This window comes from Lathamus discolor, chromosome 15 (assembly GCF_037157495.1).
Source record: "Lathamus discolor isolate bLatDis1 chromosome 15, bLatDis1.hap1, whole genome shotgun sequence".
NCBI lineage: Eukaryota > Metazoa > Chordata > Aves > Psittaciformes > Psittacidae > Lathamus > Lathamus discolor.
In genome coordinates this window covers 801,683-814,897 of record NC_088898.1, presented here as the reverse complement: position 1 = coordinate 814,897, position 13,215 = coordinate 801,683, and the positions used below count along the sequence as shown (strand labels likewise).

Below are 13,215 nucleotides of genomic sequence, written 5' to 3'. Positions count from 1 at the left end.
CTCTTCCCACTTCCTCAGCAAACAGCAGAGAAGACTCTGACTTTGGAAGCATCCAGAGAGGGACAAAGCTGCTTCCATCACCCCATGGTTGTCCAGATGATTAAATGACTGAAAAGTTGCTTGATGACACAAGGAAACACCATCCCGATCTTCTCACCCAAGGACGACAGCAGATGCAGAACCAAGAACTCAATGAGGACATGTAAGTAAGGTGGGACAACAGCAAGAAAATCTCCTACAATCCCGAGTTCTCTCCTGTTACCGTGCTTCAGTTCTGCACGTTGTCTTGTTCTGTTAACCTCTGTCATAACTGCTGCCATCCAGTCTCCTTACTACATTAACCAGAATACTCCATCCTTGTCTTTATTTCCTGGATCACCACTGTTTGCTAGTGGTGATCAGGCAAGATTTCACAGTGGCCACAACAACTACTGGAAAGCTCTCAAATCCACTACAGTTGTATATTCCAAACCAGAACCACTTTCTTGAAGCACTTCTGAAGCAGAAGATGCTAGTTAGGCCAAAACTTCAAGCCCTTTGCGGTACATGGAAAGGGAGTACATCAAAGTGGTTAGACACGCACCGGTCAGGTTGAGTTGATCTTGCCTTGGGACAGACGGATGAACGCAGGGGCCGCTGCAGGGCTCCTGAATGAAAGTTCATCCCTCGGACGAACATTCCACACATCCACAGGCACAATCCCTCTGGGACATGAAGGCGGAACCTGGCTGAGGGGTGCAGTTGAGCACATGATGGTATCATCTATAGACAGAAAGGACTGTCCTGCCCAGGGCAGCAATAAAGACAAATCCAGGGTCTGTTCTGCACTTCTGAGGACACTGAAACAGGGCTTTAGGCAAAGCCAAGTGGCTCCTTTGCTAAGGGTTAATTGTGCCATGGAGGGTTACCAGCCCACAGCACAGGCACAGATGCTCTCATCCCATACGCGAGACACAGGGTATGCTCCTGCTCAGCACAGGTTAAACATAATTCACCTGCTTATTGTCACAGCAGGATAATAATGAAGTCTGAAAACAACCTTAATGATAACAGATGCAATGAAGGAAATACAGGGCTGGAGGATGCCAGCGCAGCAGCAGTCCAGCCTCAGCATCCTCAGTCAGGCCACCGACAGGCTGGCTCTAATAGATACAGCATGCTCATTAAAAGTGGTGGCACAGCACATTACCAGGGATCTAGCTAATGCATTTTTATCATTAGTTCTCTCACAAACACCAAAGGAAGATGTGTGTGTGCGTCTGCTTTGATTAAGTCAGCACTGCTTCACAGAGCAGTTATATCCAGCATCTTTCTGCCTCATTGCTAAACCTTCCTCAGCAAAGGCACTTTCCTCAAACCTACACAGTCCTACAAACCATGCCTACACCCAGCATCCCTGCACTCCCCCATGTAAAACAGGGATGCAGCAGTGGTCCTTATGCTACCTGTATGGTATATGTTCAAGACTGAAGCTTCTGGGCAGTGAGCAGTTTGGGTCTGCAATGTGTCCAGTCGTTTTACAAGCACATTGTACTCTGCAGCAGTGATTATCCGCTGGGCTGAAAAATTAAGCCCTGGAGCATCCTCAGTGACAAATGAAACAGCAGCAGCAGCCCACGTGCTCTTCAATGGCTTTGTGAACTTCTGCATCTTAGTGGCTTTCCCCAGTGAACCTCCCATTTCTTCAAACTTCTTTCCTTGGGACATCTGTTCTCATGGGGCAGTCTGTTTTTTACATGCTGATTATTTATGCTGCGAGAGACACCACAGCCACAGAGTAAGACCCCACTGTGCTTGGCACGCCACAAACACGATGCGCTCTGCGTTCCTTTGCATCTTCCAAGTCTCTCTCCCCAGCTGGACATCACGGTGATAATGAGACAGTAGAAACTTTCTAGCATGGGAAGAACAGATGTAGGCACTGGCCACATCTGCCGTGAAGCCCATCACCATGTGCAAGTGCAATGATGAAAGAACCACTTACTGGGATGTTATTTGACGGCTGAATGTTTGCAGCCCCCTGAAACAGTGGAATCACTCCCTGCCAAGGGATTATCCAAGCACGCTTGGAAAGGGAAGGAATCGCGCAGTGGCCTACATGTGCCTGCAGAATCTGAGGAAAGCATCAGATATTTCTGTACAACAGATAAAAAGCCGTGGACTCACCAGGATACAGCTGCTTTGTCGGTGCACTGAGCTGAGCATCTTTTGTTACTCTGTAAGCAACATCTGCTTCTTTTGAAGATCTTCTGCTTGTGCAAAACCCTGTTGTTTTTGTTATACCATCAGGTAAATTATGAAAATCTAATACCTTCAAGAGGTCTGCAGGTTCAGCTGTAAAAAGAAAAGGAGAAAACAAGAATTAGCAGGCAACAGGAGTGGTGCTTGTTCAGATCCAAATCGGTATTAGTCAGCATCACACAAATCAATCATCACAGTTCTAAAAACAGATGAAATATGTTTTCAATGCATCTGCAAATACATTGCTAATACCAGCTTCAAAGCCAGGACATTGTGCTGCTGGTCAGAGATGCTAATTCAGCGCAGAGAGGAACAGCTGTCTGCACTAGGGCAGAAGGGAGAGCACACTGTCAGCTACAGAAGTTAGATTTGCGGGATGTCTTCGCTCAATCTCCATCATTCAACCACATCCTGGAGATTAAGCATTAGACAGGAAACTCATGATCTGAGAGAAAGGCTTTAAATCAGAAGTTGCCCTCATGCTGATGGAAACATTCCCATTCCTTTTCCTTACGTTGGTTGATCCGAAAAGCTGTTCTGAAGCAAACACCTGAACCAGCTTCCCTGGAGGGTTACACACACCACACAAAACAACCACGCATCAGCTCACACTAGCTGAGGTAACAGGTCAACCACAAGCCATGCCTCAGGGTACGTTATGGCAGAGCAGGGTCCCAGAGTGGTGCTTTGATGCTGGAGGCTGGTCCTGCTGCCCATGGGCTCGCCCAGAGCATCGCAGCATTTGAGCACAGTGTCTAACCCTGCCCACGGTGAGACAAGGCAACACGAGGCAGGCATGCAGCTCATAGAATGATCACAAATAACCCAATTGCATTCAGAGAGGTGTGTGGCGTTACTGCTGCTGCAAAAACGACACATCTCCCAGCGCAGGAAAGACAGAGAGCATTTGCAAGGGATGTGCCATATGCAACTGGCTTCATCCATGGGGAAGGGCTACAGCATGGCCATCAGTGCTGAACACAAACGCCCCCGGCAATGGAAAGAAAGAGCATGAACAGATCTTTTACAATATGAAAAGTTCTGGTTACCAAGAAGATCAGCCTAATATTTGCATGGAAAATCCATGTACATTGTTAGGCAGTGTTTAAAAGTTTCCACAATCCTGAGAAGCTGGGCTCTCAATGAGAGATTACAAACACGGGGCAGATCCAAGCCAATGCTGCAGATAAACCAGCTGAGGGCCTGGCCTGAGCAGCACACAGCTGTGCTGCTTCCTCATCTCTCATTCCTGTTAGTATATGGATGACACACATTTGTCTAGGCTGTCCTTGACACTTGGATCTTCCCACTGCCTTCAATCACGTTTCATTTCACACAGGAATATCTGCGTACATAGAGCCCAAGCTGCATTTAAACAACTAAAACCACAACCAAGCTCCAGCTCTGCTTCCAGTTCCCTGTGCTCCAAGAGATTCAAATGAGCCAGCTCCTGAGCTGCCTCCAACACGGATTTAGGGAGGAGAGGGGGAAAAAGGCAAAGGCAAGGGGGAGGGGATGCAAATTCCAGACTCCTGACATCAGCCCGGTCCCCACGCAGGGTGCAGGGGTTTGGGCCTCGCTCACAGCACTGCACATAAACCATCCTGCAGAGCGTGGCCATGCTGGGGCCGGGGCTGGGCAGGAACAGAAACGTCCGCAGAGGAACCCAGTGTCCAAAAGCTTGGCTGCTGCTGGGACAGAACCTGTGTGAGCATCATCTCCTGAGGCAAGGGAGCCCCGGCAGTCAGCAGAGCCAGTCATAGGCATCTCATAGGGGAGAAGTGCTGGATGAGTTAAGTGCTGCTCATCATTGTGATCACCTTATAGCTAAAATTGTGCAGTGCACTGACAGGAAGGTTGACAAGAAAACAGAAGATTTCAGCAGCTCTATACATGAACAGAATGCCTGCCAAAAGCTCGCACAGAGGTCAGAGCATGCTGATGGGCATTCAATGAAGCTGGACCTACTGCAAACAGGTAGCAGGCTCAGCACTTCATGCCCTTTGATCAACACCACCCTTATTATCAGAACCTTGGTGCAGCACTTGTGTAAGGGATGATTCAAACACAAGCTGAGAGCCTCCAAACACAGCATGCAATTAATTCACCTTCATTTTACAGGAAGATCCCCTATGCCTCCATAAGGATGATGGATTAGGTCAAAGCAAGATGTTGAAGCAGAATAGTCTGGGTACTGCACAAACTACAAACCCCACAGGTAACCAGCAGGAGAGGAAATAACCTCTGCTCAGATGTGCATGAATGTCTCATCTCTGCTTGCTCTTGGAAATCAAAGAGGATGCAAGGGGGCAGCGGAAGCCCTACAGAGCACTCACGTTGCTCTTCGTCACTAAGAAATCAGTTTGAGTAGGACTTAAACAGCATGAAAGTCTCCAGCTCCTTCCAGAAAGATGAGCTCCACACAGCAGCAGCTCCGATTCGTGTCCAGCTGATCAGTTTATTTATTTCCCTGGACTTTGGAGCCAAATCTAAACTCAGCAAGCTCCTGTTAGGAGCTCCGACAGCATCATGCACATTGGACAGAGACCAGACTGACCAAAACCAGGTCCTACAGGGTATTCCTTGCAAGCTTGCACTGAGCTTGGCCTTCATCCGAGGACTGAATTAGCTGTTGCTCTATGAAAGCTTTTTTCTCTACTTGCTCTTCATGAATGACATTACTATGCAGCGTTACACAGGATCCTTCTTTCACTTGAGATGCACAGGGCTTCCCAAAGAGACCAGTTCCTGCTGAGCCAGAGGAGGGTGGCAACAGACCCAGCATACAGAGGCAAACCCTAAATGGCCAAATTAGCCAAAATGAGGCCAGAGGCTGTCCCAAAAGCCTGCACCCAGCAGCGTGGAGAGCCCTGGAACAAGACTGAGCGTTACGTCCCATTTTACATCTGGAAACCTGCCTAAACTCTTCAGGGCTCCACTACATTCAGTTGGTTGCTCAGGAAGAGCTTTGCCTGGACATCCCCAGAGGTCAAAGCCAACCCTTCAGGAACGTTTGCAGGAAGCAAAGCGGGGGATGCTTTCCCACACCATGCCCAACCTGCTCCTTCCTCTGTGGGCCCGGACCACGCACCCACCAGTCAACAAGAAACCAGTTCCCCAACCAGGCTGGTGTCCTCGCTGTGACAAGAGCTCTACCTGCAGTGGTTTGCATACTTCAAGTGAGGCAGCACCTACATCCTCCTCTCCACAGACCCCTTGTCCAGTGGAGCAAAAGGATGCTGCACACTTGGTGCACTGCTGAAAACAGATTTGCTTTTCCAACTGCCTTTTGTAAACGGGCAGGAGGCCCCCAAAGATCTCAATGGACGAGAAGCTGAAAAGGTTTTAGCAGAGCAGTTTAATAAACTGAAATTACGCACATCCCACCAGCAAGCTTTCAGCATCTTCACTGAACACATCCCTAGAACTTAGAGGCAAGAAATATCCCCTTTCTTCAACCTTTTGCCTTACAATACCCTTCAAAATGGAAACAAAAATCTCACCAGCATCCCAAGACACATTTATGGTGCACAGCTGACCTGTCCTTGTAGTAATACAACCACCAAGACATGTGGGTGTCTAAAGAAGAGGTCACCAAACTTAGCGGTAGAGAACCATTCTTCTATATTTGGTTTCATAATAGCTAAAGGGCATCCAAAGACCTTCAGGACTTAATGACACAGCACTTGGTCATACAACGGTTTATGTGCAATTATTGCTAAATATTTGAGGTCACAAGGTGAGGAATGAATAAGCATTTATGCTTCCAGCTCATTCCAGGTGCCCTCTGCAGATTTCTCATCATTTAATACAGAACCCACCAGTCTGGCATTTATATCAAAGCGTCACATCATCAGGGATGCAGGTGTACTGGGAGCAAAGCCTCCCTATATGAACAAACAATATAAAACAAACTCTCCATCTTATCCTGCAGCAAATCATTACAGTGGATAAAGCGAATAAGGATTATTTCAAGAGCAGCATCTCCTTGAAAAGTACCTTAAATCCCACAGAAAGGTGGGTAAAAAAACCATTTTCCCAGCCAAAGCAAAGCAATCCACTGCGCCTGATCTGCCCACAATTAACCAACTGCTTAAATCTCCTTTCTCCTTGGTTTGTCTTGAAACCAGAAAATCATCAGCATCTGCATTGTGAGGAGCTTGCAAGAGGTATAATAAGGCACTCTGCATACACCCAGATGACAAGGATGAAGTTACTGCCATGTTTCCCCCCATTAATATCAATATATCCTGTGCAAACAACATTAGGCACCGCACCACCCTGTCTCACTGCATTACCTTCTCCAGCAGGAAAGAAGGATGCTACAGAGCCGCCCGAATGCACAGCAAAACCACATTCCCAGGAAGAGAAGTTTATTCTTAGCCCTGAATAAACACGCTGGAGGACCACACTCAGACCTGCAGCGAGCAGGGTACAGCGTGCAGAGGAAAGGATGCCCTGCCACTGTGCTCAGGGCTTCTCACTCTCCAGAGGTTGACACAGATACCATGGCTTACCCTAGGAATTAAATACCAAGGGGTAAAGGCTCCTGTGCTGAGACCCACAGGAGACAGCCAAGCACAGATGAGAACTGGAAACTGCTTCACTTAGCGATGGATTTATACAGAGCCTGGAGTCTCCAGGTCCTGCCTGTGGGATTTCAATGATTTCTACTCTTCTCTAAACAATTTTCACCACTGCCAACCTAGCTGCAGCCCTTGGATAACGATGAAAACAAGGTGGCAGAGGCCAAGACAAAATACAGACTAAAAAATGAGCATGTAAAGCTCCAGTTGTCCTTGTTCAAGCATCCTTTGGAGGGACCCAAGACAGCCCCTTAAATTCTTCAGCATCCCAGCAGCCCAATAAAATGAAATTATATATTTGGACAAAGAGGAAAGGCATTTTAAGGAGGAGAATTGATGAATCTGAAGTGCAGGATTGAAGATATAAAAGTTTGTTCCCTAGGAAGGAGCATAATACAGCAAAAAAGGCCAGCTACAAAAGAGGTCAGACACTCATCTGGTGCACATCAGCTCCTTCAATAGCTGCAACAGAGCTGCGGCAATTCACACTGCTCTAGATAGCTGAATATTTCACCAGTGACTCATGTCATCCCCTTATAGGGTTGTTTTAAAGGCCCAAATAGTCCCAACTGTGAACAAAGGAAACCATTATGCAGAGTCGGATTCGAAAGATCGCATGCATAATCCCAGAAGGGAAAGAAAAACCCCAAACTGATACTGGAGCAGCTCTGCAAGACTACATTAAACTCAAAGAATCAAATCATCTTTGTTCCTGTGAGCATAAATCTTTTTCTCTTAGATTAATCAATCATTTGGGTCTCTAACAAAGCAGTGGTGGCAGCAGCAAAGAGCCAGCACAGAGCCGGCCTCTCCTCCACAGAACAGCATCAAACCACGCAAAAAATCTCTGCTGGAAATGCCATGTGGAAGTTAAAGGCACAAAGCACGGAAAACAGGCAGCGTCTGGGATGGGGGGAGCCCCAGCCCCACACAACAGCGGCAAACAGCCCATTCACTGTAAGGAATCGAGGGTTTCGGATCAGCATCCGAAAGCTGGGGACAGCCGCTGCTGCGTGCCAGGAGCACGCAGAACAGGGCGCCCACGGGTGGGTCCTGCGCTTTCCAAGGAGCTGCTGACCCCATTCCCACGAATCCTGGTTAAACGCAAGGAACAAGATCCAGAGCAGGGAAAGGGCAGTAGAGGGGGCCCAGAAGGGCAGGTCTGAGGGTGCAAAGGGGGCACAGGGTCCCTTCCCCTGCCCATAGGCAGCCCTACAGGGATGGGTGCGGATTGAGCTGGGTATCACCAGCTCTCCCCAGGAAGGGACCACAGCACAAATCCTTCCTCCCACCCCCCTCCCCGCTGCAGCAAACCATCCCATCCACTCAAGAGAAAAGCACAAAGCTTTTGAAGACAGAGTCCAAGCCAAGCTCCCAGCCCATGTCAGCGCTCACTGCGACTGTTCGGTGTCCAAGGAGGTTTTACGGGCCTGTCCTGACAGCAGGGTCAGCAGAATGAGGTGAATCACCAGCTTCAGCCGTGTCCTTGCCCCTGCTCGCAGGGCCAGGGATGCCTCACATACCACCCTGCCCACTCCTCCCATCCCAGCCAGCCAGGGCCCAGGGGAGCTTCCCAATCCCCCATCCATCAGGATCAAGTATTTCTGGGTCACTGTGACATTTCTGGAAGGTTTTCCAGCACAAGTTTCATTGGTGCCTTGCCCTTTAAACAACTGGGGGTGAGCGGAGCCTGAAACTTGTGAGCTGTTAAAGCTACAAACTCACACACTCAGCAGATCTGCAGAAGGAAACTGTGAGGGAGCATGACTCCATCTTTGGAATGATTAACTGAGAGGTCTTAACGAGAGCTCGGGTTTAGGAGCAGTTTCTGGAAGCCAGCCACAAAGAGATGCAAGTTATGAGCAAACGAACAGGCACCCTCCCCTCCTGCCTCCCAGCCCAGGTCTCTGCATCCTTTACTCAGAAAAGCATCCTTTAAAATCCTTGCAAGGTCCCCGATTGCCTCAGCCCTGTGGGAGCACAGAGATGGATGAGCAAGAGACGGAAACAGCACCCAAGGAATCTGATCAGCATCACTTTGGGTCCTGTCACACTCCACTGTGACCCAGCTGCACAGTCAGGGCCACACAATGAGACACAGGTTTCACTCCAGGCTAACAGCAGCTGTAAGCAAAGTGGCATTTACTGTTCCTACAAGTGATCGTTATTTTCTGCCTGGGCCTTACAGGACACTGCCTTCCCCAGCTCCCAGCAGGAGACTCGCACCTAAGCCAGCAACACAGGGCTCCTGCCGCTCTCCTGCAGGTGCATTTGAAGGTGGAAAAGGGAAGTTCAGCCTTTTGGCTTTGCTCTAAGGAGTGCACTTGTTTCCAGATGATGTGGCACTGGGACAGCATTTGCATTTTCAGAGTGCTTTGTAATGATGAACCACTTAAAGCTCAGCAAGATCTAATTAGGGCCTGATCTTGCAGCACATTAAAGTTTTGTACCCAGTTTTAATGGGGCAGAAGATACAACTCTCCCAAGGAAGGGAGGAGCTTCACGTCCCAGACAGGGGGAAACCACACATGAAGACCTGACAGAAAAGCCTCTTGGAGCAAGTGTGAGCATCCTCCTGCAGCTGCAGCCACCTGCAGGGCACTGCCAGGGCCACCATCTGCTCCAGCCTGCTGCTCATGGGCTCTGCAACACATCAGATGGCACCTTTCCTCCCTCCTTTCGGTACCCAAAGCTACTTCACACTGAACCAAGAACAAGGGCATCATCCTTTGATGAAACCGGGGAGACATGGATCAAGGCAGGGCAGTGCAGAGGATCACGTTCCCTCTCAGCATCTTCTGCCATCTGAACCAAGGTAGTCTGGAAAGAATATATATAGAGACAGCCTCTCTCCAGCCTTCCCTAGCCAAGCCCAGCCTTTTCGCTGCTGTTGTACTGGAAGCGGATCTCCCAACCAGGAGCTTCATTAAGCACATTAACACAAGCCCCTGCGTAATTACAGTCATTCCCACCGGGGTAAACCCCGCAGCTCCAGCCGGGCTGATCAATCAGCAGCGCTTCGCTGGCTCCTCACCGCAAAGGGAGCGGAACCAGAGGGCTTGCTAAACCCGCACCCGGGCAGCCCCGGAGCACTCACTGCGGAGCTGAAGACCGCTGTGGAGTTAACGGGACCGAGCATAAGGCATTTGGAATATTTCATTGGTCACTTTAATAGAGCCCAACACCATTTCCAGCACTGCCACATACCGTGACAGAGGGAAATACATACAAAAGTAATTATCTTAGATGCTTTCATCAATGAACTCTTGCGTTTGCTCTTTATCTATATCCTGTTTTCCTCAAATACGTAGCCAGAAGGCGAATTTCAAGTTAGGATCTGCTTGACTTCATGGGAACTGTTTCTGAAGCTCATTTTCCTGGTTTTTCCCCCTCCCTTTGCAAGGTTTACAGCCCACGCCTGCACCAACACGGGTGCTGCTTCCACAGCAAGAGCAGGAGGACGAAGACGCAGAATGAACCACCCACAGCCATGAGTTTCATCAGTTCTCAGCAAAACTACAGACCAGCCAAAGAGCCTGATGCCTCCAGCAGGGAGAACCTCACCCCCTCGGTTACTAGCTCCTAATGATTTCCTCAGTTCTAATCCATATTTATTCAGCAGATCTCACGCCCGGTGAAGTGTTTAAACGGATTTCTTTGTTAGCATCATCCGGGAATTAACATTATTTCACTTCAGAACAGCTGAGGGGTTTTTCTTACATTCCAGCTATAACAATATATAATTTGCTGATGTCCAACCATGCACAAGAGGCAGCCCATCCAAATACAACACTCCAGCTCCCCTTCCCGTCCGATTTCCAGTCCCATTATAAATAAAACACGAGCACATGGTGTATTTCCCTAATACCCACGTTAAGAAATGGCACATTGCGGGGTTCTGCATTAAAACACACGATTCCACCCCCATCCCCTGGTCCAAGCAGCACCAAAGGGTGGCAGTGGGTTTAGAGCCATTAACGGAGCACATCAAGTGGCATTAGGGTAACATCCAGAAACCGCAGCTCAGCCTTGACAGACCTCTGTGATCTCTGACCGCCGGTCATTAGCGGAGAAACCCAGCTCATTACCCCGGAGCAGCAGCTCCATTACACGCGGCTATCAGGAGCCAAAGAGGTGCAAATTACCCAGCCCCAGCCCCTCCTCCCTGCTCCGCCCCACCTGGATGGGAGACAAATCCTCCACCAGGAGCCTCCTCTCACCACTGCTCCAGGAACTGATGTGAAGGAGATGATGGGTTTTGCTCATCACGTACCAATATTCCTATAAGACGATGCCTTCACCTGCTCAAAACCCACGGCAGCCACTATTGGTGTTTTGCAGCAGTGACCAAGTCACACAGGGACAAGAACTGGCTTTACAAACTGTGGGTACCGCCTACATCCCCCCCTTCACATATTTCCTATTAACCGGTTTACAATATGAGTTGTACATTCGCTGTTCTTGGAAACATCAGCTGCACCCAATAACCGAGATGTCATTTCAGGCCTTCCATTTGACGTGGAGAATTCAAACCCAAAGATAACATCTCATTGAAATCTGCTACTATAAAAGCTAACAAGAAATATCCAAGGTATCCATCCAAGAAGCTTTCCCAGGACTCGAGCGAGCACTGGCCCAGACAAATATTTACATAATTATTCACATGGGTTTGTTTTAAATAAAGAGCCTTTTATTATTATTACTTTGGCATCAACCATCTAATTAGAAGCCAATGACAGTTATAGAAATCACTGCAAGCTCTCCCAGCAGCACTGACAAGGAGAAGTACTTGAGTGATGTGCAGCACCAGAGCTGTCGCTGCCTGCCTGGGGCAATCAGGAGAGGGGACTGTCAGAAAAGGGTCCCTGGGGGATGGAGGAGGGATGGCTTCTGCCCCCGGCCGTGTGCTGGGCAAACGCAACACTGATGGGCAAAGGGTGAGGGGGCTCCTGGCAGTAACAGCAACTCACAGGATGCTTTGTGTTGAAGGGACCTTAAAGCTCCTCCAGCTCCAACCCCTGCCCTGGGCAGGGACCCCTTCCACTGGAGCAGCTTGCTCCAAGCCCCTGTGTCCAACCTGGCCTTGAGCACTGCCAGGGATGGGGCAGCCACAGCTTCTCTGGGCACCCTGTGCCAGCGCCCCAGCACCCTCACAGGGGAGAAGTTCCCAATGTCTAGGAACCATGCCTGGCTCTCTCTCAGCTCCAACACCAGCACTGTCCTATGGCATCGGACAAGTCACTTCTTACACCTCTCTGCTTTATGTATGAGCTCTTGGGACTAAGCCTTTCTCTGAATGCATGCAGGCTCAGCAAAGCAAACTAATTATGAAGTCCTACGGTAGCACACAAACATAATGTGGCTGAATGTAATCCACTTCAAGATGAACACACACCAAGGTATTTATGGTGGCCTGTACTGAGAATAAATACGTGCACAATCCAGTTTCAAGGTGAGGTTTCAAGTACACTGATGAGGGGAAGAATAAGAGAACACTTCCGGCAGCAGGAAACAACAAAGAGGTTTGTTCAGAGCCACCTCTGAGTGCTCATCACTGGTGCTTGGTCAAACAAGCCTCTGTGCAGGATGCTCCTGAGGAGCCTGATGTGAAGGTGACCCTGTGCATCTGCAGGGAGAACCTCAATTGCTGTGAGCCCGTTTAACTCAAGCAAGAAAGCAACTAGTACTCCCTCCTAGTGCAAAGGCAGACAATACATACCAGGTAACCTCCCACAAAGCGCCAAAAAAAGATAGACGAAAATACACTTTTTCTACCAATTCCAGCTAACGCATGGAAGCAACTGAAGATTTCCTTCTGCAACATTCAGCTAAGGTGGTCACCAGAGCTGCATTTCTCTGTTGGGAAAAAAAGAGCTCTGCATTTCAGTAGCTCTGTCTCTAGGACATCTTTTCTCAGGCTGTAGGCAGAAAACCCTCTCACCTGGGAAAGGGTAATTCCAGGCTCAAGCTTATTCCCACTTGCCTGGAATTGGTTCATGGCACAACCTCTAAACCTGCTTGGAGGTTTAAAGAGCTCGATCCCAGCTTTGACCAGTCAGGCCTGCAGTATTTGCAGACTGCTGGAATGATGCTTTTTATACCCCAATACATACAAACTGCAAGCGTTTTCAGGAAATTGTGCTTCTGCATCTGAACTGCAAGCAACTGAGGGGACATTGAATGAGGAGCTTGGCAACCGCATGAGCTGCTTGGCACTGCCATGGGGCGAGCACTATGGCAGGCACTGGGCTGACCCTGGCAGCAGTGGGGTGCTGAGCCCCTCAAAGCACCACTCCCTGCTTCCAACAGGGCCACTCCTCACTTCCAGGCTGGAAAAGTGAATAAAACACCAAACAAACAGGGCGACATAAAGGGCGGCACGTGCATG

The 13,215-nt window shown here is 49.0% G+C and overlaps 1 protein-coding gene across 2 annotated transcripts in view; it reads right to left on the bottom strand.

Moving 5' to 3' along the window:
* COL5A1 (collagen type V alpha 1 chain) overlaps positions 1 to 13,215 on the bottom strand; it is a 134,235-nt gene that overhangs the window by 103,835 nt on the left and 17,185 nt on the right. For both annotated transcript variants that reach the window (XM_065696027.1, XM_065696028.1), the window contains exon 2: positions 2,167 to 2,334. In XM_065696027.1, coding sequence (XP_065552099.1) covers positions 2,167 to 2,334 — 168 coding nt within the window. The remainder of the gene's footprint in view (positions 1 to 2,166; positions 2,335 to 13,215) is intronic.